This window comes from Neolamprologus multifasciatus, chromosome 2, assembly GCF_963576455.1.
Source record: "Neolamprologus multifasciatus chromosome 2, fNeoMul1.2, whole genome shotgun sequence".
Classification (NCBI taxonomy): Eukaryota; Metazoa; Chordata; class Actinopteri; order Cichliformes; family Cichlidae; genus Neolamprologus; species Neolamprologus multifasciatus.
In genome coordinates this window covers 20,398,087-20,422,635 of record NC_140440.1, presented here as the reverse complement: position 1 = coordinate 20,422,635, position 24,549 = coordinate 20,398,087, and the positions used below count along the sequence as shown (strand labels likewise).

The window sequence follows — 24,549 nt, the reverse complement described above, 5'->3', positions numbered from 1 at the left end:
ACTGTGAAACAAACAAGTTATTGGTGAGAGAGGGTGAGATACCTCCAGACAGCACCTTTCTTTGCGGTCATGCACTTTAAAAAAAGAAAACATAATTATCAGTATTGGATCACGGTTCATTACAAATACAAAATTGCTCCATCTCTAATATGATTTCATTTCTGTAAATGAAAATTTAACATAAATACATACCATAAATCTAGTAAAATTTCTCCATATCACAAGGCGATGCGTAGAAAATGATTTAAAACAAATAAAACATTTATTTTTCAAGAAAATCAGTTGAAGGGTTATTTTTGTTTTCTAACTTACCTGCTGTATGAAAAGTAATTTTGGTTTAGTTTTTCTGGCTTTTGCTCCGTTTTTCATAAAATGTCTGCAGCATACGGATTGAACGTTTTATACAAACCTCTCAGAACTCACTCGCTTTAGTCAGTGCTTTATGCAGAAATCACAAAACACGAGATGCTTTAATGCTCACCTCTGTGTGAAATCTCTTCTTGTCTTTCAGCATCTTACTTGATGAAGCTGGACACATAAAGTTAACAGGTATGAGCTACCTTCTGACTTTTTTTGACTATGAAGAATCAGGAAAGAGTCTAATGTAGTTAACCTGTTAAATATGACCATGCTTAAAGTGATAGATGTGCCACTACTGTTGAGTATTGAGTCCTACTAGTTTTGCTGTTTGTCAAATATCTTACTCGTGTGCTCCTCACACACGACGGAGTTTCACTGCCAGAGACGCCCGATGTTGCTGTCAGAAATCAAACTAACAGTCGGAAATGTCCTCCTGCTTTCTCTCATTTGATGATGATGGATCAGTGTAGCTGCGTTTCAGTTTAAAAGCACGCAGCATGAAACGATAGCGGGATAACGGGAGTTTCATAGTAATGATATTGATTAGATGCATTAACAAAACATTAAAAATTTTAAGATCAGTTTTTAATGCAAAGGTAAAATTATGCCTTAAACATAAGCAAATCTGTGATCACTGAAATGGGTTAACTATTTCTATTTATTTCCTGTTTGTTGTGGTTGCTGTTGCTGTTTTCTAACTGTTTGATTTATATTTGTGTTGCTATACTGCATCTTAAAAGCCTAACCAGGAAAAGATCTGCAAGTTAGCTTGGTTAGAAGTCGTACGTGTATTGCATTGGTTACATTTTTATTTAAATGCAGCAATGTTAATATGCATGGTCTGTGTTTTGTATAAATAAGTAAAATCCAAATGCGAACATTTGCAGTAAATCTGTAACTTCTTACCTAAAACTTTACTATGTTACACAGACTTTGGTTTGAGTAAAGAGTCGGTAGATGCTGATAAGAAGGCATATTCCTTCTGTGGTACGGTGGAGTATATGGCCCCTGAGGTGGTCAACAGGAGAGGACACACGCAGAGTGCAGACTGGTGGTCTCTGGGAGTACTTATGGTACGCAACCTCACAAACCTCACACAAACTTGATTTAAATAGGAAGAAAAGACATGGGACATATGTATTCATAGGAATTTTATACATTAAAGTAAAAGGAAAAAAGATGACCTATGGTGTGTTTGCAGTTTGAAATGCTCACAGGGACGTTACCATTCCAAGGGAAAGACCGCAATGAGACTATGAACATGATTCTCAAGTGAGTCATTATGCATGACATCATTAAGGCATGTCAGACAAGTTTTGATATGTAGATGATAACAGTGACCCCCCCCCCCCACATGTTCATCTGTCACTCTGTTGTCTCTCCCTGCAGAGCTAAGTTGGGAATGCCCCAGTTCCTTAGTTTGGAAGCCCAGAGTTTGCTGAGAATGCTGTTTAAACGTAACCCTGCTAACAGGCTAGGTAAGGAAACGTGATCGTCAAGTCACGCTGTTCACTAAGCCTAAGGTTGGTTAACATTTTGGCATCCGCTTCTACCTCGAAATCGGCCAAGAGGTTAATAATGTGCGGATGAGTCGATGAAAAGCAATAACGCTGGGTTAACTGAACCAGAACCATCTGTGTCTTTAGGGGCCGGGCCCGACGGCGTGGAAGAGATCAAACGCCATGCATTCTTTTCCACCATCGACTGGAATGTGAGTGCACACACCAACACGCACTTCTCACACTCTTTTTCTTTTTTTCCTCCTCTCTCCCACACACCCACACACATAAACACACACAACTCCCCAGCTTCTGCTGAGGATTCACACCTAACAAATGCTTGGCGTGGTGACTACTGGCCATCAGTCTTGGCCACGGGATCTGTGTTTGTGTGTGTGTGCGTATGTGTGTGTGCATGAGTCTGGGCAGAGGTCCAATTCTCACTGTGTGTGCACTAATAGCCCTGCATGAGCGTTTAAGAGCCGGCAGGATGCTATTGGCCGGACCAAGCGGTGGTGGGATTTCAGGGGGTTAATCTGGGAGGGGTCTTGGCCTCTCCTGCACATATGTTCACACGCTCCAGACGGCCTGTGATAGTTTGATTCCTCACACGTTTACGTGTCTCCTGCGTTTTTGTACCTGCAGAAACTGTACAGGAGAGAGCTCCAGCCCCCGTTCAAGCCCGCAGCAGGTAAACCAGATGACACGTTCTGCTTTGACCCAGAGTTCACCGCTAAAACGCCGAAAGGTACACCTACACACACACAAGCATGCACGCACGTTCTGCTCACATGTTTTTAAGCTTACAAGCAACAGCTAGTCCTGCAGCCATGGAAACAGCAACTGCAAAATGTTAGTGGGTGTTTATGTTAGTCTGTTTATATTCTGAATTATCTTGGTTTATTTAGACTCCCCAGGTATCCCGCCCAGTGCTAATGCACACCAGCTCTTCAAAGGCTTCAGTTTTGTTGCGCCGACCCCCATGGATGAGAACAAGAGCTCCCCGCTGCTCAGCATCCTCCCCATAGTTCAGGTGAAGATGCATTATCGTAACCTTGTATTCGCTCACTCTTTACACGAGGTACTTAATGGTACTTGAAGTATTGTCTTGCATGCACGAAGCTCACACAGACTTTTTTTCTCTCTCTTTTCATGAAGCAGCGTTCATGAGAAACTATTGTAATCGCTAGAAATTCAGCAGTTTCTCCTCCTGTTTTGGAGCCATGCATAAATTTCATGATGCAGTTGCAGCTCTGTGCAGAACACAGTAAGACAGATCGGTCACTGAAACATTGTAACTAATACCTGAGTGCTGCTGACACGGTTTCTTTCTGTTGTCTACTGATTATAATTACAGTGGAATAGTTTGGATTGGTGGCAGAGGTCTAGGATCCCAATTAAATGATCTTGTAATGCAAACAGGCACATTACAAAGTCGATGGCAGGTTTGCTGCGGAGCACCTGTGTAAATGTGCAGCAATAGTTTCACTCTGGACAGTTTGGTGCAGATGTCCACCTGAACGTTAGGTTGACCTGCTAAACATTTGGTGGTTAAAGGTCAAACTATTAGATAAAATGATGAAGTACTCAGTCTTTTTATTTATTTTCTCCAAAGGTCAACTTCACTGACATTATGTTCTTTGTTGTGGGACTCAAATTACCAGGATGCTCTAACATTTGATACACGTTGTTGACTTGCAACAAGCTGAAGTGTTACTTGCATCCTTCAGTGTCGCTCGTGAAGGACACGAGGTGATGCTGTGCTGGAACTTTTTTTTTTTGTAATGTCACAGGATGCTGTATAAATGTTTATGATTCCTGCCCTTTCCAGCTGCACGGAGGCTCAGCCAAGTTCTCTGACATGTACGAGCTGCAGGAGGACATCGGGGTCGGCTCCTACTCTATTTGTAAACGCTGTGTACACCGAGTCTCTGCCATGGACTATGCTGTGAAGGTAACCGGCTGTTTCCTTGTGACCTCTGAACATGTTAAAGAATCTATACCAGAGGACAGAAGTGTGTTTTGTTTTTGTTTTTTTAGATGGCTTGTTTTCTCATAACTGCATCTCGATCATGTTGGGAAATTTCATTACGTTTATGTAAATTACATTACAGCACAAATGTGCACTCGGAGTCAGACGTGAGCTGTTTAGAATTTGGGTTCTTTCAAAATCACTGCATCTTCACTGCCGGTCCTCAAGAACTGACACTGATTATAGCAAAATTTCATAAAAATGTCTAAAAGTAGAAGTTCTTTAAAAACATACGTGAATGTCAGACCTTGAATTGGTGACACAAATCTGTGGAGCCTGCTTTATTCCTCCAAAGCCTTTCCTGTGTGCGTTCTCATGCTTGGACAGGCATGGATGTAAACTGTAGCTTCTTTAGTTTGCAGTGTCGTGCAGCTGCGGGTTAATAGATCGCTAAGTGGCATGACTGGTTTGTTTTATTACACATGCTTTGCACCTCTCGGTAGGGCCAATGAAAGTACAGTTGATGTGTGTAGAATAAGAGTTTGTGGACATCAGCGTCTTTAACTATCGATACATTTAAAACAGAGCGACTCAAATGGAATTTGGTTATTCATAGAGCACCAGCAGATGGCAGCACAGCTTCAGAGTTTGCTTTTAGTGTCTCAAGTCTCTGATAGAAGTTAGAGTTGTTTGATCACCAATACTGTGTTTTTGTTTTACTCAGATTATAGACAAAAGTAAGAGGGACCCCTCTGAAGAGATCGAAATCCTGATGCGATATGGACAGCACCCCAACATCATCACTCTGAAAGACGTCAGTGACATTTATGTGTGAGCTTTCCGACACAGTCGGCTTTTGGCGGGTATATTCTGACGGGTTGTGTTGTCTCTGTGTCAGGTGTATGACGAGGGCAGGTATGTATACCTGGTGACGGAGCTGATGAAGGGAGGGGAGTTGCTGGATCGAATCCTCAGGCAGAAGTTTTTCTCCGAGAGAGAAGCAAGTGCTGTTCTTTACACCATTACAAAGACTGTTGACTACCTCCACTGCCAAGGGGTGAGGAAACGCTTACACGCGCGTGCACAGCAGAGTTAATTTGGACACGTTTTCTGAATATCTTCTCCTTCTCCTCAGGTAGTACACCGAGACCTGAAGCCCAGCAACATCCTGTACATGGATGACTCGGGGAATCCCGACTCCATCAGGATCTGTGATTTTGGATTCGCTAAGCAGCTCCGGGGAGGCAACGGCCTCCTTCTAACCCCCTGTTACACCGCCAACTTTGTGGCACCAGAGGTGAGCAGGAAGCAAGGCAAAAAATGAGAATCCAAGATTTGCTTTGTTTATGAGTCTGATGGCTTGTGGTGTTCTTTGTTTCCGTAGGTACTAATGCGACAAGGTTATGATGCAGCCTGTGATATATGGAGCCTTGGAGTCTTGCTGTATACCATGTTAGCAGGGTAAGACTGCACACAGGAGAACTCTCAGGAGTCGTTTGGATGATTAATAGCAAACTGCATGTGATACGATTCTGCATTTCATAATCTGCGCTTTGTTTTCATTGCTGTCAGGTACACACCATTCGCTAATGGGCCAAACGACACACCGGAAGAAATTCTTCTCCGGATAGGATCTGGGAAGTTCTCTTTGACGGGTGGCAACTGGGATACTGTGTCAGACAGCTCGAAGGTACACACACTGACACATTGTTCTAAATCCTTTTGTTTGGGCTTCCTTTTAAGCAGCTGTGATGTTTCCTTTTGTAAACCTAGCGTTGTAAAGTTTAATGAAGACGACCCGTGTCGTGTCCCATGTACTTAAAAGTTTGATACAAATTATGCCATTGACTTAAAATTGGCCAGAATTAAACCTTTATACCCGTATGAATTCATAGTGGCTTTTTAAAATGTATGCTTTAATCTTTAGAAATCTGTATTTGTGTATTCCAGGACTTGCTGTCCCATATGCTCCATGTGGACCCTCACCAGCGATACACAGCAGAGCAGGTTCTAAAGCATTCCTGGATCACGTGCAGAGATACGCTACCGCACTTCCAGCTCACACGCCATGATGCACCGCACCTCGTCAAGGTGAGTAGATCCAAACCTATCCCGCTAACAAAGACCTCAATTTACAGGAACAATTATTATTATCTACTACAGTTAAATGATTAGTAACACCTCAACATGTGTGCTGGACTTAAGACCTGTAAGAGTTTTCTCATTTACGTCAGAAGATTTGTGCCCTGTGTGCACAGATGGACAGTGATAACGTTGTATTTAGAAGGAAGTTGTTGTTTTTTTTTTTTTATTTATGGAGTGATGTGCGGTGGAAACGAGCAGATTTGTGAGCAGATGAGGAGGCTGAGGAAGAGTAAACGGTTTAATGGAGGCTATTTGTGGAGCCACTGCTAGTACTTGTGTACGGAGGCGCGTGTGGGTGCAAAGTTGGAGCTAAAAGTGTTCGGATTGTGATGTCGGTGGCTTCAGTGAAACAGATTTCCTCCAAAACTTCAGGATTTTGAGGACTTTTTTTGTCCACTGCTGCCAAATGAAAGGGCCAGTTTGGGGATGTAATTCTTCAGCAGATGCTTTAAAACAAACCACAGACTGAGAAGATCTTGTATACTGCAGAAGGTTGTTTCAAAGTTTAGGCGTCACAAATTGAAAAGCACAATAATGCCTGTATTTAAGACTGGAGCCAGGAATGGGTCTAAGGCAAATGAGTGGAGAGGTCAATCATTTCTGCCCTCACTCTGCTGGAATACGGACGCCCTAATGTGGCTGGACACACGGGGGCCAGGTCAGGTTGTCTGGGTATCATTTGTGCTAAGCACTCGACCCAGCTGAGCTGACCTCTCTCTTAATCTCAGAGAGCAGCAGCTGTATAAAAGGCCAGAGTCATGCACAGGATTTTGCTTCCGACTTTTTACACTTCCTGATCTGGTGATAATGTCGCCATTAAAGGTAGGACCAGATTAACAGCAGGTTTCAGTCCTAAAAATCCAAGAATTCTTTGTTAATCCTTATGTCTCCAGACTGCTCAGTTAACATTAGGTAGCCTGGAATAGAGCAGGGCGATATGACCAAAAATATTTATCACGATATACATTTGATACATTGAAATATAACTGATGATATAATTGACACTAGACAAAATACTTTACAACTCCACAACTTTATTAGTGCAAAAAAAAAAAACCCCCATCAATGTATTTTCACTTAAACAAGCAGCTGTTTTTTATGTGCATTAAAGTTATATAAAAAATTTAACAGTGCAAATGCAAATTCCTTGCTGACAGTTTAACCAAAAGGCATTTCCAGTGGAAATTGGCCGACATATCCTCAGCATAACTATGTGTAATATCCACAAAACTTAGAAAGAGGTTATACACACACAATACGGTAATATTATGTTGAAGTACAGTACGTATCACTCCGTGAGGCTCCTGCCTACGATAGCTGTAATGCTCCGACAATCCATCAAGCTGTGCGGCTTCGTAGCTTAGCAAAGTCGTACTCTGGGCTCCTTTGATTAGCTCCATCACCTAGTGGGGGTGGGGGGTCATAGTTTGGTCCCACCTTCGCTGTTGTGATTGGTGTGGGGGTAGGGACAGGCTTAGGTCGTCGGGGGGTTCCCCAGGAGCATCTTCCTTGGGGGGCTCAACCCGGGGTAGCAGTCATGGCCTATTAGGGGCTCTGTTGGCTCTTAGGTGACTGTTTCCTTGTGGCTGTGTGCAGCGGGGCTATGGGAGGGTCTGTGCTGACAGACGTGGGTTACTGACCTGGTAGCCTGGCTGCCCCTGGGTGGGTCCGGGACGGGCGTGAGGTTCTGGGGGCACTCCGTCTCCGGGCTGGGGCCCTGGCCGGGCCTCGGGGGCTTGGGTCCTGGTTGGTATGTTGCTGGGGTTGTGGGTGTATGGGAGCCCGGCCCTGGCGCAGGGTGCCGCCAGTGCATCGAGCCACCTGGGGGGGCTCTTCAACTGGTGGGGGAGGTTGTTACACCTTGCAGGAGCTCTCCTCTCTTCAGGAACTCACTCTGCAGGAGGGGGAGATACAGGAGAGGTGGAGGAAGATCTCAGCCTGGGCGTCTATTGTCTTGTGTAGTCTGGAAGATGAGTGGATGACGGGGTGGGTGCAGTTTTCTCTGTGGTGGGGTCAGGTGGGCTGTCCCGGGCTCTGTGGGGCCGGGCGGCGCTGCTGTTCTGGGCCCCGGTCCGGATGGGCCTGGGCCCCCTTTCCCTGGCGGGTTGCGGAGTATGGGGGTGCCTACTAGGGTCAGCGGGGGAGCTGGCCCCAGGGAGGGGTCACTCGGCCCTCCCTTCCTTCCCTCCCTCCCCATCTCCAGCTGCCTCCCTCTTCCCGCTCCACCACAATCACCCACACATGCAGGGCCTTGGGGTAAAGGTGTGTCACCAGGGTGCAGGGGAGGCATCAACACTACATATGAGCGGGCGGAGGGAGGTTTTGGAGTCTTCTCACACCCCCGTTCTCTGCGTCCTGCTGGAGCGGGGGGCCAGGAGGAGGGGTTGACCGTCCGACTGGGGTCTGGAGTGTGGGGCCTCCCTGCTGCTGCGAGTCGGGGCGGTCTGCTTCTCCCCACCACAGGGAAAAGGGTAACACCACCTGGGTCTGGGTGCAGTTTCCTCCTCCAGGGGCAAAGGTACCTAGACCCGGTTCTTAGAGTACGCTTGGGGAGTGTGATTGTGTGTACAGTGTCTCTCTATGTCTGTCTCCACGTTGGTTGAGTGTTGAGTAATTGCATATGAGAGCATGAGGGTGGGAATGGATGTTTGTATCTGTGTGTGCCTGTATGTCTGTGTCTATATGTCAGGTTGGGTATCAGACGCCACCTCTCTGGGGACATCTCAGGCCCTCTAAGGTATGGAGGCCTATCTCCCCCCACCACTTCCCCTGCCAGTGGCAGACGCCCTCAGACATTGGCGCGTTGGTTGTTCTTTGTGTCCGGGGATAGGCGCCCAGGTACACACCGGCTCACTCCTTGGTGGCTGCTTATCGGGGCCTGGAGCCTGGGGCTCGCTCGGTCCACTTCGGGGGTGGGGTGCCGTCGGCCTCTTGGCCTGAGGCTCGGTCACTCTGGCGCAGCTAGCTGCCGGCGGAGCTCACGGGCACGTCACTGCACAGGCACGTCCCCCTGGCTTCTGCTCCGCGGCTGCTGAGTGACCCCTCATCTGGGACTCTCCTCAGCTCCTTCTGGGATAGTGGCGCAGCTGCCCCTCTGTTGGTCTTCCTTGGTCTCTTGTGTTCTGGGGGCCTCTGGATGTCTGGAGTTTTGATCTCCTCCATACCTGCTTCATGCCCTGGTGGACGGGGCTGTGGCTCCCCACACCCTCTATCAGATGATTACATGAAGGAACCTTTTAAAAACAAGTGCGTCCATGCTCACAGGTGTACACACGGGTGCTCACACACACAAACTACACCCTTTTTGGCTCCTACCTCAAAGCACACTGTGCGCTGTCGATATTACGTGCTGCACAATAATGTTTAATATTTAGTATTTACTGTTATATTCAGTGTTGGGGAGTAACGGAATACATGTACCGCCGTTACGTATTTAAAATACAAAATATGAGTAACTGTATTCCGTTACAGTTACCGTTTAAAAAGGTGGTATTTAGAATACAGTTACTTTGTTGAAATAAATGGATTACACGGCGGTACTTCCCTGTTTCATATTGTGGCGGGTCAGGCCTGTTTGGGTTTTGTTTGACAGCTACGTTCTGTTGTTCCAGGTGGCAGCGTCACGGTTGCCATGGTTACAGGGTGACGCTCTCTCTCTGCGTGTTTCCTGGGTGAGAGAGGCCTTTGTTGTTGTTGTGCTAAGCTAATAGGCAGAATGCTACCGGTATAGCTCTAAAGAATGTAGCATCATAGGCAGTGTAGTCCGTGCTGCAGGGAGAATGGACTGCCATACCCCTTATGTGTCTGTGAGCGAGGGAGGGAGAAAAAGGAAAAGTACGAGCTGTCATCGAACAAAAACGGGAGCTGGAAGCATGTAAATATAATAATAACCACTGCAGCCAAGAAGAGTGCCTGACGAGCCCAGTTGTAAGTAAGTTATTAAGACTCGACTGTACACCGTGTTCGTGTTTTCCTCCAAAAACAATAAGTTCCGTTGGAGCAGCCTTTCAACGCCTCTCTCTGTCTCTCGCTAGCAAAGTTGACCCAGACAACAAAGTAAAGCTAGTTTGCGGCTACGAGCCCGACACAGAACCCACCGTATTAGCCAGAGGTCCCTTTACTACGGTTCGGAGCCGCGGACCTTCAGTAACAGTAATAAATCACAGCAATAGTACATTCATGTAGTTGTAAACAGCATGATAATATATTAAGTAATCCAAGGTATTCAGAATACGTTACTCTCATTGAGTAACGTAACGGAATACGTTACAGAATACATTTTGGGACATGTATTCTGTAATGGAATACATTTTAAAAGTAACCTTCCCAACACTGGTTATATTCCCATATATCATTGCGATGTTGTTTATTGTATTGCTCTAGTTTTCTTCTGCTTGTTTTCTTTTTTCTTTCTCAACAGGTGATCCAGGTGATTGATATATGTATTTTTTTTTGTCTGCTTATTTAGTTGGTTTTTGTTTTTTTTTTGCCCTTTATCCTGTCCCTCTTCTCCACTGTTTTTTTTTTTTTTTTTTTTTTTTTTCCCCCTCTTCCTTTCTCCCTTTTCTTTTCCTCATTCAAGTCTGTCCCATATCTAGCAAGTGAAAATAAAAAAATAAATAAAATAAACAATAAAAGGTGAATCAAATAGACCATTACGGCAAGGCTGGGATGGTCAATTTGGTAAAGTAAATCCGTTGGGCATCTTTCTTCGCCTTTAGACAATAATTCTGATGGCAAAAGAGCCAAACGGGACAGGCAAAAAAAAAAAAAAAAGTCGTACTAAAACATTTGACAGATTTTTGAGCACCGTGTACATAAAATTGTTTCGAGGTCCGTAAACACAACCAGAATTCATACATAAGGCACACGGGATTATAAGGGGCACTGTTGATTTTCAGAAAAATCAAAGGATTGATTTTAAGTGTGCCATATTTTCCAAACAACACGGTAATAACGACGGCCTGCTAGCATGCGCTACCAAAAATAGTGCTTTGTTGAGTATCTGATGGACGAAAGCTAAACCAGTTCCACACCACTGAATTTGCAGCATTTTTACAAACGAGTTCTGGTTCATCCATTTTATTGAATGATCCACTTTTGCTCTTCTCATTCTCCGTCGCCGCCATGCTTTTTCCTCCATGTGTGTATGAAAACAAAGGCACTGCGCATGCCCGTTTTACCCAAATTCTATTGCAATATTTCATTTTCTTATCATTGCCCAACATTATACCAGTATTACCGTGAACGGTATGATATGGCCCAGCCCTAGCCTGGACTGCACCGTAACCTCTGCTGGTCATGTCAGAATTCTGCCTAATGTCTACTTTCAATAATTAACTGTATCCACACAGAAAAGCTCATTAAACTGTAAACCGCGGAAACATTAGATGCCTAATCAAGGACTCTTAGACTGTGCGGGAGAGTAGCTGCTTGTCATGTTTTAATTTTCTTACTCGGGGCGGGGGGGAAAACAATTCGATGTGGATCACAGAGGATTGCTAAAAGAGGAGGAAGTTACCCAAAGACATTTTCAAATCACCTTTCAGCCTTGGTTGTCAGTATATTGGCCCCTACCTGTCACTCAAATGTATCATATCCATTATAACAGCGGTCTCCGTAGTTTTTTGCGCCTCGGACTGATTTAATGTCAGACAGTATTTTCACGGACCGGCCTTTAAGGTGTCGCGGATAAATACAACAAAATAAAATGATACGGCCGAGACAACAACTGTGGTATTTTGTAAATATAATAATAAATGTGAATTCACTGTGTAATTGTGTAACTTTATTAGCAGCGTCCTCCTGAAATGCGTCAACAACATTGAGAGTAACATCCTCCTCTCTGCCCCTTAGTGCTCTGGTCGCTATGGTAACGCGTAAATATTTCTTTCAAAATAAGACTCACAACTACAACACGGGGAAAGACCCAAAGAAACAGAGTTAACGATAAAAAAACTTGAAAACCACAAATTTTACACCCGAGCCTCAACTCTCGCGGCCCGGTACCAAACGACTCACGGACCGGTGAGCCATTAAACAAAAAAATAGTTTAGATATTTTTATTTTTACTGTAAAGTTAGATTTTCAAACTTTTTGGGAGTCATAAACAGCCATTTGAGGAACTGCAGTTGGTTGGACAAAACATGTGACCATCTCATTTACCAAATCTGGGAAAATATGACAATTTACAGTGGCTTGCAAAAGTATTCGGCCCCCCTCAAACTTTTCCACATTTTGTCACATTACAGCCACAAACATGAATCAATTTTATTGGAATTCCACGTGAAAGACCAACACAAAGTGGTGTACACGTGAGAAGTGGAACGAAAATCATACATGATTCCAAACATTTTTCACAAATAAATAACTGAAAAGTTGGGTGTGTGTAATTATTCAGCCCCCTGAGTCAATACTTTGTAGAACCACCTTTTGCTGCAATTACAGCTGCCAGTCTTTTAGGGTATGTCTCTACCAGCTTTGCACATCTAGAGACTGAAATCCTTGCCCATTCTTCTTTGCAAAACAGCTACAGCTCAGATTAGATAGACAGCGTTTGTGAACAGCATTTTTCAGATCTTGCCACAGATTATCGATTGGATTTAGACACCAGACAGGTCAGGGATAAAGTTATTGAAAAATTTAAAGCAGGCTTAGGCTACAAAATGATTTCCCAAGCCTTGAACATCCCACGGAGCACTGTTCAAGCGATCATTCAGAAATGGAAGGAGTATGGCACAACTGTAAACCTACCAAGACAAGGCCGTCCACCTAAACTCACAGGCCGAACAATGAGCGCGCTGATCAGAAATGCAGCCAAGAGGCCCATGGTGACTGTGGACGAGCTGCAGAGATCTACAGCTCAGGTGGGGGAATCTGTCCATTTTTGGCCAAAATGCAAAACGCTATGTGTGGCGGAAAACTAACACTGCACATCACTCTGAACACACCATCCCCACTGTCAAATATGGTGGTGGCAGCATCATGCTCTGGGGGTGCTTCTCTTCAGCAGGGACAGGGAAGCTGGTCGGAGTTGATGGGAAGATGGATGCAGCCAAATACAGGGCAGTCTTGGAAGAAAACCTCTTGGAGTCTGCAAAAGACTTGAGACTGGGGCGGAGGTTCACCTTCCAGCAGGACAACGACCCTAAACATAAAGCCAGGGCAACAATGGATTGGTTTAAAACAAAACATATCCATGTGTTAGAACGGCCCAGTCAAAGTCCAGATCTAAATCCAATCGAGAATCTGTGGCAAGATCTGAAAACTGCTGTTCACAAACGCTGTCCATCTAATCTGACTGAGCTGCTGTCCATCTACACCAAGCGGTGCAAGACCAAAGCTAGGAAGATTATGAAGGGCCTCTCCCATCCCAACAATGGACTCTTCTCACTGTTGAGGTCTGGGAAGCGCTTCCGCTCCCTTAAGGCCCAAACAGAGAGAATGAGGAGGAGCTTCTTCCCCCAGGCTATTCGGGCCCTGAACCAGGTGTAAGACTGGACTCTCACACACATCACATCACCACACGCACTCTGGTTTTTCTTTTTCTTTATGCACACTTCCTATAATTTATAATCTTTATAATATCTTTCTGCTATTTGCACATTTTTTTACTGTAAATTTCTAAGTTAAATTGTAAATTTTTGTAGTAACCTGTAAATTGTAAATACTGTAAAACTTTTTTTCTGTCATTTAATGGTCGGGCATTGCATTGCACAGCTACAAGCATTTCACCCCATGTCATACTGTGTATGGTTGTGTGTGTGTGACAAATAGAATTTGAATTTGAATTTAATCTGACTGAGCTGTAGCTGTTTTGCAAAGAAGAATGGGCAAGGATTTCAGTCTCTAGATGTGCAAAGCTGGTAGAGACATACCCTAAAAGACTGGCAGCTGTAATTGCAGCAAAAGGTGGTTCTACAAAGTACTGACTCAGGGAGCTGAATAATTACACACACCCCACTTTTCAGTTATTTATTTGTGAAAAATGTTTGGAATCATGTATGATTTTTGTTCCACTTCTCACGTGTACACCACTTTGTGCTGGTCTTTCACATGGAATTCCAATAAAACTGATTCATGTTTGTGGCTGTAATGTGACAAAATGTGGAAAAGTTTGAGGGGGGCCGAATACTTTTGCAAGCCACTGTATATGCAAAACATTCATTCGTTACTAAAACACTGTAACTTTAACAATATTTCGTCAGCTTCTGTTACATTATTGAAACTACTATCTTTTTCCCAGCCAGTAAGAAACAATTTAATTATATAGTTATACAGTAGCAGTGGCGGTGAGGCCAGCTGAAACATTAAAGCCACGTGTCTTTGTTTCATCAGGGAGCGATGGCTGCCACCTATTCAGCTCTGAGCCAGAAGACGAGTCAGCCGGTGTTGGAGCCTGTGGCAGCATCCAGTTTAGCCCAGAGACGCAGCATGAAGAAACTCACCTCAACGGACATGTAGACCCATGTTTCTCACCCACCAGTTTTGATCTCACTCTGTCAGACTCATACGCAAACAAGAAAAAGCAAAAAGTACACGCACACCCACAGCCCCAAGTCTTGGCCAGTCAAAACTACTGTCTCCCAGGTTTTCTTTTTTTTTTTTAAATCTATTTATTTGAAACACCGGAACATCTGCACGCGCACACACACACACACACACACACACACACACACACACACACACTGGACGAGGTTGCGTTGCAGAAGTCAGCCGAAGACGAACAGAGGAACCTCGTATCTGTTACTGCTGGGGAGACAGACTTGTATTTATTTCCACAGCTTCTCATATGCACTTACCCTCCTCGCCTTTCATTCTTTCTTCCTTTTTATGTGAGGAAGAAACGCACCAGCTGATGTTTTCCTTCACTGTGATTGGCTGATTAAAAAGCTGCTTTGGTTAAACTGTGCTCCCCCCCCCACACACACTGCTCTTCATCTTCGCGCCGCCATCCTCCTCTCCCCTCATTTGCTTTTACTCTAACTTTTTTTGTTTTTGTTTTTCAACGTGAAGTAATGATTTATGTGTGAGAGTGCTGGCAAGTTGGTATTGACTGAGGTACTTTGCAAGACTGTTTCCTTTCTGAGACAAAAAATATATATAAATGTATTAAAAAAAAAATCAGATACTGCTTGAAACGGGTTTAAAGGTTCTTCAGAACCAAAATCACTTCCCAGCACTTTTGGTAACATAAACGCATGTGTGGACAGATCCTGTATTGCTTTTCCCTTAAAACTCAGTCGGATTTGTTTTACTTGTGTATCAAAAGACGTAAACATGCTGCAGACGGACAAAAGATACTGTCTCGGTACTGAAGGTGAAACTATGTGGTAACAAGAAATTGTTTGCAAAAATGATAACTATATAGAACATAATGAAGATGAAGAGCATGTGGGGGGAGCTGTCGGGATTTCTCTGGGGGGGATGGGACGCACCCTGTCGAACCAGAGAGGCTGAATTTAAAAGAATAAATAAATGAATAACAAAAAAACATTTCCATGGAAATCTCTTCAAAAGACATTGTGGAAATTGTATGATACTGTATTTATTTCATTTGATTTTTAAGATTCTATTTTTCTTTCAAGTTCTGTATATATTGACATTAAAGATCATTATTGACATGCATCCACTGTGGTCTGCGCTGCTTTGTTACATAGCGCTGAGGCAGATTTAACACATGAGTGTGACAGAGCCAGCGTTCATGTGAAGAGGTAACTTCAGTTTTAGTGATCCTTCTGATTTACTTGGTTAGAATACCTGAAGAGCAGAAACAACAGGTACTGTTGAACCCACTTTTGTACTAGCTAATAATTCTTTGTAGCACAGATTCAACAAAGTGCTGGAAACACTCCTGAGATTTTGTTCAATGTTGATATGATGCAATCGCACAGTTACCTGCACATCCATGGTGTGAATCTCCTGTTCCGCCACATCCCAAAGGTGCTCTACTATATTGAACTGGTGACTGTGGAGGACATTTGAGTACACCGATCTCATGTTTGAAATGATCTAAACTATATGACATGGTGTAGCAGTCTGCAGGAAAAACAGTCATCAGATGATGAGTACACTCTGGTCATTAAATGACGGTCAACGGCAATAGTTTAATAGTTTAGGGTTTAAATTCTCACCATACAAAATGTTGCAGCGGAAATCGACTCATCAGACCAGATGATGTTGTTTTCAATCTTCTATTGTCTAGTTTTGGTGAACCCTAGTAAATTGTTGGCTGTTTTCTATTCTTAGCTGACAGAAATGGCACCCATCATGGTCTTCTGCTACTTTAGCCTAGCTGCTTCTAGGTTAGACATTCAGAGATGCTCTTCTGCACATCTTGGTTGTATCAACTGGTTGTTTGAATTGCTGTTACCTTCCTATCAGCTCAACGCAGTCTGTTTTATCTTCTATCACCTGATTGTGTGGGAAAATCTCAGCAGATGAGCAGTTTCTGAAACACTCAGGCCAGCCTGAGTCTGCACCAGCAATCATGCCACAATCAAAGTCACTCAATCACCTTCCCCACTGATGTTCAATTTGAACTTCAGCACGTGGTCTTAAACTCACATGTATTAAGTCGCTGCCATGTGACTGGCTGTGTAGATATTGATGTTAATAAGCAGTTGAACCATTGTGATACTCACCCTGAGTGTAATTCTAGTGGAAAACAAACAGAAAAAGAGTTGAGGAAGGAAAAATGTCAATCGCCTCCACCTGTGAAAGCATCCCTGTTTTGGAGGTTGTCTCATTGTTGCCCCTCTACTACACCTGTTGTTAATTTTATTGACACCAAAGTAATTGAAACTGATTAACAACATCCTCTGCTACACTACCAGTCAAAAAGTTTGGACACACCTTCTCATTTGATGGTTTTTCTTTATTTTCATGACTACTTACGTTGTAGATTCTCACTGAAGGCATCAAAACTATGATGCAATGTAGTAAACAAAAAAGTCTGAAATAACTCCAAACATGTTTTAGATTCTTTAAAATAGCCACCCTTTGCTTTGATTACTGCTTTGCACACTCTTCATCGCCTGCAATGGTTTCCAACACTCTTGAAGGCGTTCCCAGAGATGCTGAGCACTTGTTGGCTCTTTTGTCGGTTCATTTCATCCCAAACCATCTCGACTGGGTTTAGGTCAGGTGACCGTGGAGGCACTCCATCACTCTCCCTCTTGGTCAAATAGCCCTTCACAGCCTGGAGGTGTGTTTGGGGTCATTGTCCTGTTGAAAACTAAATGATGTTCCAACTAAAATAGCTTTAACAGTTGTGTCAGAAAAAAAAGTTTTTCGTTTGGGAACTTGAGTGAACCGGTTCTTTCCAAAATACCTGCGCATCTCGAGCCGCTTCTCCTTCCCTTTGTTCCCCTGCCTCCCCCAACAAACATCAATGACCTGCAGCGGGTTCTAGCTACCACTAGGTGGTATTACCTTCCAGTACATGCCAACTTCCACAAGCGTTGAACACGCAGCGTCCCAGGTTGGATCCGTGTCCTCCTACCCTGATGTAAATCATCAGTCTCGCCTGCTTCCATTTTGTCTGCCCACCCCACCAGCACCACCTCCCCACCCCGCTCCCCTGAGGATATGAGCTCCTCTAAGCAGTGGCGTGTTAAAGGAGAAGCGCGCTTCTGCGTGTCGGAGCTGTCACGAGCAGACAGCAGAGGATGGAGGGTCTAGGCAGGAAAGCAGATGGATTGAGGCACGAGGACTGCTCCCATCACAATGCACACACACACACTTTACACTTTGGCCCAGGGACCAGCTGTTGTCCTTTTCCTGAAACTGTCTGAGCTGACTCCCTCCTTCTCTCTCTGTCCTGGATTAGATGCATTTTGCAGTCATCGTGGGAGCTGAGAGGTAAACAGTGGGGCTAATTGCTTTGACATACTGCTCTTTGTTTTGGCCTCGACCACTCGGCTAATAAGTCTGCCTGGCAATGAAAACACCACCGCGCTTAGGCAGGGAGGAAGAAGGAGAGCGGGACAGGTCTCTTCTCCGCTCACTCAAACCGATGCAGTCGTATCTGCAGCCCACACTCGCGTCTCTTCCACGGCTCCCACAGTGCTGCTGTGGCTGGGTAGCGCCCCGCTCAGGTGTGAATCTATTTATCCTCATTAACGAGCGTCTCCCAAAAGTCAGCCAATTAACACGCTGCTCCTAATGAAGCCATTAGCTGTCAGATGAGGTAGAGGCAGTGGCTGTCATCGGTCCACTGTGCGCGTGTTCGCGCGCGCTCCTGCAGCTAATAAAAGCGGGAGAATTAATGGAGTGAGCGCGTGTGATAATGAGTTAATGTGGAACAAGCAGGACGAGCGGTGATCAGCCCCCTGTCTCAAATGAAGATATCAGACACAGTGATTTACTCACTGCGCCACAAACAGGCCTTTCTTCTCTCTGTGTGTTTCCACGTTCGTGGGTTCCCCTATAAACCTGGCACTTTGTACAGCTTAATCGTGGGCCACGTGTGACCACCCTAACGTCACATTAACGAAAAAGTGCAGCCTGGAAAATGTCAAGCTGTACTGTATCGCTTTGTGTTCACATGTTGCTTAATTGATGGATCACACTGCACAGCGGTAATATAGCTTTAATTGACTGCAAAGGCATGAATGACACAGCCTAGACAGAGAGGAGCAACCGGATGTCAGAAGCAGCTGTTCCACTGACACGATTTTTATTATTAATTACTGACCCGGTGTGAGGGGGGGGGGGGGCACACTAGTGATTCTGGGATTTTAAAGGGCTTCATCAGTGGCTCCACTCATGTGAGAAACCTGGAAAACTCACACGTACAAAAACTAAATTTATGCTTTTGCCAGGAGAGATGGAGCAATCCTTTCTGGAAGAGTCAAACCCACCCAACCTAACAGTTTGCCGACCCTGGTGTCACAATACCAGAGCTGAGGTGGTGAAACTGATTTCAGCTTACACCTGTTTGCAGATGCGCCTCCTCCTCATCCTCACCCTGCTTGCTTTTCTTCTGTCTCTCCAGTTGGAAGGTATACAGAGCTGACTGTCCTGCAGTCCATCAGCACCAGCAGCGATAAAGCAGCTGTGAAGTTTGCTCTCTCTCACTGAGACTTTGTGCTCCTGCAGGACCAGGAGGTTATAATCCTACAAGCAGAGGCTGAAAAATGCTGTGGTGTACATTATAATCGCCCTGCAACAAGTGTGAAACGTGCTGCTAACAAATAGGAACGTAAAGACAAGACTCCAAAACAACTAAATCAATTTCCATGAGAGGAAGTTAACTTTTTTTCTTTATGCTCTGAATCTAGAGCTTATTTATGAAGAATGAATCAAATCTTTCCCTCTTTTCTTCCTCTAGCTTCACCTGAGGCCTCTCAGACTGAACCACTCGGTCCTAACAGATTCTTATTAGGATGTAAGGTGTGTTTTATTGAAGAGTTTTCTTGTGTCCTTGGAAATCTTTGGATTGTTTTCCATAAACATCCACTATAATAATAACTATTTGCTTTACTTCTTTTTATTCCTTTATCAAACATTGTCATTTTTTACATTTCTTTAGTCTGCGTAATTGTGGTCATGTTTACTGAACTTTATTTTAAAGTTTTGGTTGGAATATATGTTTTTCATACAAATCCTGCCAGGTTTTAGGCAGTTCGGATCAAGCAAAAGTAAAAAAAAGAGAAATAAAAATGAGGGGCTGAACTGGTCACATGTGGTCAAATACAGCAGGTGTCTAGTTCTAAGCAGATAGGACGCAGTACGACAGGTAACGCAGCAGACACAGCAAACATCAGGAGAGCGGATCATTTTATACACTTTAAGTTAAAGGAAGAGACAGGACTGGTGTCCAAAAGTGAAAGAACCACGTGGCAGACGAGCAGCCGACATTCATTACTCCCATCCTCTCATTTCTTGCTACAACTTGTTTGGCTGCTGTTTGGCTCTTCTCTGTGCTCTTGCTATGTCAGATAGACTGCAGCCCTGTCTAATTAAAGAGAAATGTGATGTTGAGTGTCCTTGCTTTAACCTCCAACGTTTTACTGCAAACAGTATATCAGCCCCTTCTGCTCTTTCCTGCCTTCCCCAGAATCTTTGCACCACCTGAAGTTACTTTAATCACAAAGTGTTTCAATCGCTTCACTGAGCTTGACAGGTTGTATTAATATTATTATGATTATGGGCAAAAATAACAGTATTAAAAATACAGGAAAACCCCTTTAACTTTCAGACAGATTCTTTGAAAGAGAGAATAGATTAAAAGAGAACAAAAGGTTAGAGAAGAGATGTAATTCTGAAAAAAAGAAAAGGTGTGAGTCAGCTGCTCCCATTATAACCTGCAAGTAAACAACTCTGCTCATCCTCCAAAACTGCTACTGCACAACTTCACCACTCCTGCCTCTCTATTGTCACTCAGTCACTCAGGATCTGATTCAGAAGCTCAATTATCTGCCAGAGCGCTGAGCCGAGCCAACCTGAAGCGTTTTTTTCTCCTTTTTTTTTTGAAAAATAATTACCTGAAGTTCATCATTCAATACCTCTGAAGTATGCTTTCATCTTGCACCTGTTATCTTTTTTCCCTTCTTCTTCTTTACTCAATATCCTTTACACAAACTCCCCATCATTTTTAAAACTGGTAAGTTATTCACGCCGAGGCGTCGGTTACTCTTTAAAAACATATTTGGATGGGTTTGCATGGGGAAGGAGAGGTGGAAGAGGCTCAAGGATACCGCAGCACCGCCGTGGACCTTGGCTTGCTTTGCTTTATTTGCTCGGCTTCTGGGTTCTTCCTTCCTTCCAGGGTCATTTTCTTCCTCCCAGAAGCCGGGGATTATTTCAGACTAAAATAGATGGATAGAATCAATCAGCCATGGTTTTACTTTTCTCTTCTTCTACATTACCCCCCTCCTCCTCCTCTTCACCTCCACCCTCACACCCTTTTCTCTCCCCTTCTCCTCCCTCTCCTCTCTCCTCTCTCTCTCTCTGTCTCCCCCACCCCCCTCTCAGGGCTGCAGACTGAGGAGATGCATAAATTCAGACACATTAGTATTCCAGTCAGGCTCCCTATTTCAAGGCAAGGCCTAGCACCCTTCCGCCTCTCCTCTCCTCCCTCTCCCTCTTTCACTTTCCCTCTCCAGATCTATTTTTGAATCATTTAAGCAGTACTGAATGTATCTACTTATTTCCAAAACCATCCCTAAATTATTTTGGGGCATTATGATGTTTTTCTTTCGTTTTTCTAAAGGGGGAGTACAGCTTTATTTTGTCCTGGCACGGCCAATTATACACAGCCATAGCCTTTGAAATGAGATTCATCTGCTTCTGATTGTGTGTGTGTGTCTGAGTATATGTGTGTCATTGTGTTTTGCTGTCAGGCCCAGCGGCCCAGGCGATAAATCACGCATGTCTGATTGAGAAGGGCAGAGGGCCCGGACAATAACATTTCAGTGGAACTGCAGGAGAAAGCGTCTCAGTTTGCAGTGCAGGGTCTCTGTGAACCACTGGATATTTTACAGCTGTTAGTTGTAGGGATTTATTTATTTATTTATTTGTTATTTATTTGGCAAAAGATGCCTCTTGACATGACATTGAGGCCAAGTGAAGGTTACGCCGCCTAACAATATAATTCCCCTGAATATAAGAGTTTGAATGCAGCATTAAGGGACTGAACTGGTGACTTTGCAGAATTAATCACAAGCTCAGCTCGAACCATTTCCCACACAGAATGCTCCACATTATATACAAGCTTTTAAAAGCAATATTTTTTTTTTAAAGTGCTGTGATTAATTTAAATTATTGCTTTATTTCCATAACAATAAGAGGAAGCTGTGATTTAAAAAAAACAACTTCTGAATAGTCTTTACTTTTCTAAAACAAAACAAAAATAAGAAGCTGACTTCTGCTTCAGACAGTGAGCAGTTGTAGCAAGAAATGTTTTATTACAACATACATAGTTTATTTCAAAAACATAATACAAGCTTTATACTGAAAATAAATAATTACTTGAGCTGTCATTGAAATTTGGAATAAAACCGCCGAAACAGTTCATTCAGTCTTATTGAAAATAATTTTTTCCTTTGTTTTTTGTTTTTTTTTAATTTTTCGCGTGTTTGTTTGCTTTTTTCTTTCTTTTAAAACACTGCTAATCAAGTGCGTGAATAACTAAGATCATTTATTTAAATTAATGACTTCAAAAGGGTAATATATAAAACTGTACAATATTCGAAAAAATACTTAAGAAATAAACCAAATAACAGGAGTATTTAAGATTATAAAATTTCGATAGTGAACGTACATTAAAATTATAGGCAGGTGTATAGCGTTGCTTTCTAGACTCTCGGCTCTTTCTTGTCCTTTTTCAGAGTCCGCACAGTTTAAATGGTCGAAGATGATCGAAATGAAAAAAGAAGTAAATGAATAAATAGAGCTGCAACTGCGCGTGGCTTCGTACAACCCTCGTAAGCTACAGGCCAAAAGTAAAAGAAAGCAAAACAGTCCTCCAAGAGTCATGTAGAGTGGGTGTACAGCTGGAATGAGGGCCTAAGGTTGCAAATGCACACACACACAAAAAAAATACAGATCTTCTACGTTACAAAGTAAATGACTGTAAATATGAGGAGAACTAAAGCGTTGGAAAAGCCCGAGGGGGAAGCGTGAGGTGGAGTGTAAAAAATGGCCTCTGGTGCTGGTACAAATCAATTAAGAACAGTAACATTATTATTATTATTATTATTATTATTATTATTATTATTATTATTGTTGTTATTGTTGTTGTTGTTGTTGTTGTTGTTGCTATTATTACTGGTTCCACGCCGCCGATCGTGGGTACAACGGGAGCACGGCGTGTGTGAGGAAAGCCACGAAAACAACAATAAAAACAAAACCATCAGTCCCATCTTATCGTTATTACCAAGCTGATGTTAAAAACGGTGACACACACACACACACACACACACACACACACACAAACCAAAGGCGCTGGCAGGTTATTAGGCACATTTTCTGTATGTATATCCGTGATGGAGAGAAAACAAAAAAAGTGGCGGGCTCTCCCAAAAAAGAAAATAGAAAAAGAAAGGTGATCTGGAATGTGATGTTTGATATGCCGCTATAGGATAATGCCCTCGTGGCAGGAAAAACAATGACGAAGGCTGAACAGGTATCTCTGTTATTGTTTCAGTGCTGGAGGCATCCGGGCGAGTCTGTACCGGGACAGGTGCGAAGGACTACAAGGTGCCACCGCGCGTCCGAGCGCTCGAGAGTCTGTACCGGGTGGAAGTGGAGGTGTGTGTCGGAGGGGGTGGGGGCGTGGGGGGGATTCCTCCAGGTGCTTCGGTCAGAGATCATGGCACGAGGAGGCGTCTCCCGCGCTCCCGCTGTGAGAATAGGGTCCCTCGTGGGGCGGCTGCTCTCCGGGCGGCGTCATGCGCTTCTCCTTCTGCCTCCGGTTGCAGAACCACACGCGCACCACCTCCTTCTCCAGCTGAAGCGAGTCCGCCAGCGACGAGATCTCCTGCGCGGAAGGCTTGGGACACTTGAGAAAGTGCGTCTCGAGAACACCCTTCACGCTCACTTCGATGGACGTCCTCTTCTTCCTCTTTCTCCCCTGAGCTGCTATCTTGTCTATACTGCTGGAGCTGCCCGTGGACGAGTCCGCCTCCTCCAGCCACTTGTTCAGCAGCGGCTTTAGTTTGCACATGTTTTTAAAGCTCAGCTGCAAAGCCTCGAACCTGCAGATAGTAGTTTGGGAAAAGACGTTACCGTACAGCGTGCCCAGAGCCAAACCCACGTCCGCCTGCGTAAAGCCCAGTTTGATTCTCCTCTGTTTGAACTGCTTGGCAAAGTGCTCCAGCTCGTCCGAAGTCGGCGTCTCCTCGTCGGAGTGGTCGTGGCAGTGGTGTCCGCCGAGGTCGCTGTGCTCGGGGCTAAGTGTGTCCCTGAGGCCCGGGTGCATGCCTTGGCCCTGCGGGTTGGGTGGAGGTGTGAGCCCCCCGTGGTCCAGCATGCCGTTGACAGTGAAGCCCGTCTGGGAGTAGATGTTGATCTGCTGCCCGCTGGTGATCGAGGAGTTGTGGGACACCGGAGTCCCCCAGGCTCCCGGGTGGTTGCCATGGTTGTTGTGATGAGGAGAGTGATGCGCTACGTGCGGAGAGCGGTGATGGATGATGCCGAGCTGGAGGTCTTCTCGGCCCGGTTTCACGTCCTGCTGCTCCATGGAGGCCGACCAGGGGCTCCCCTCCGACAGGTTGCTTGCCCACTGGTGCCCGAGGGAGTGCCCGTTCTGGACGCTTTGCAGGTAGTCACTCTGGAGCAGTTTCTGATGTCCTCTGTAGGGGCTAGCAGGCTGCATGGCCTGGCTCTCCGGGTGGATCATGGGACTGGAACTGAGCAGGGTGTAGGGGCTAGAGGCAGCTGTGGCCATGCTGGCTGCTCAACCCCACTAATGCTACTGAAGAGAGGGAGCAGCTCAGCCTCTGACATCTCCCTCTCTCCGGAGGCTCAGCAGCAGCCTGGGAGTGACTGACAGCCTCCACCACCACTCACAGTCCGACCGAGACGCGGTGACGACACGTCTCCGCCAATGACGGCGCACACCCGAAA

The 24,549-nt window shown here is 44.6% G+C and overlaps 2 protein-coding genes across 2 annotated transcripts in view; one reads left to right on the top strand and one right to left on the bottom strand.

Moving 5' to 3' along the window:
- Positions 1-14,577, top strand: part of LOC146524281 (ribosomal protein S6 kinase alpha-6) — a 22,257-nt gene extending 7,680 nt beyond the window's left edge. The window contains exons 8-22 of the mRNA XM_085134326.1: positions 512-549; positions 1,291-1,433; positions 1,562-1,632; positions 1,750-1,838; positions 2,007-2,071; positions 2,505-2,607; positions 2,768-2,892; positions 3,691-3,813; positions 4,556-4,645; positions 4,730-4,888; positions 4,967-5,128; positions 5,216-5,292; positions 5,404-5,521; positions 5,782-5,922; positions 14,314-14,577. Coding sequence (XP_084990452.1) covers positions 512-549; positions 1,291-1,433; positions 1,562-1,632; positions 1,750-1,838; positions 2,007-2,071; positions 2,505-2,607; positions 2,768-2,892; positions 3,691-3,813; positions 4,556-4,645; positions 4,730-4,888; positions 4,967-5,128; positions 5,216-5,292; positions 5,404-5,521; positions 5,782-5,922; positions 14,314-14,439 — 1,630 coding nt within the window. The 3' untranslated portion in view covers positions 14,440-14,577. The remainder of the gene's footprint in view (positions 1-511; positions 550-1,290; positions 1,434-1,561; positions 1,633-1,749; positions 1,839-2,006; positions 2,072-2,504; positions 2,608-2,767; positions 2,893-3,690; positions 3,814-4,555; positions 4,646-4,729; positions 4,889-4,966; positions 5,129-5,215; positions 5,293-5,403; positions 5,522-5,781; positions 5,923-14,313) is intronic.
- On the bottom strand, positions 10,539-24,549 carry LOC146524280 (POU domain, class 3, transcription factor 4-like). Its single transcript, XM_085134371.1, has one exon. It carries the CDS (start codon positions 24,368-24,370, stop codon positions 23,285-23,287), a length of 1,086 nt encoding a protein of 361 aa, XP_084990497.1. The 5' UTR covers positions 24,371-24,549; the 3' UTR covers positions 10,539-23,284.

Bases quoted from the DNA above. Each gene is read 5' to 3' on its own strand.
- LOC146524280 (XM_085134371.1), bottom strand. From the start codon at position 24,370: ATGGCCACAGCTGCCTCTAGCCCCTACACCCTGCTCAGTTCCAGTCCC.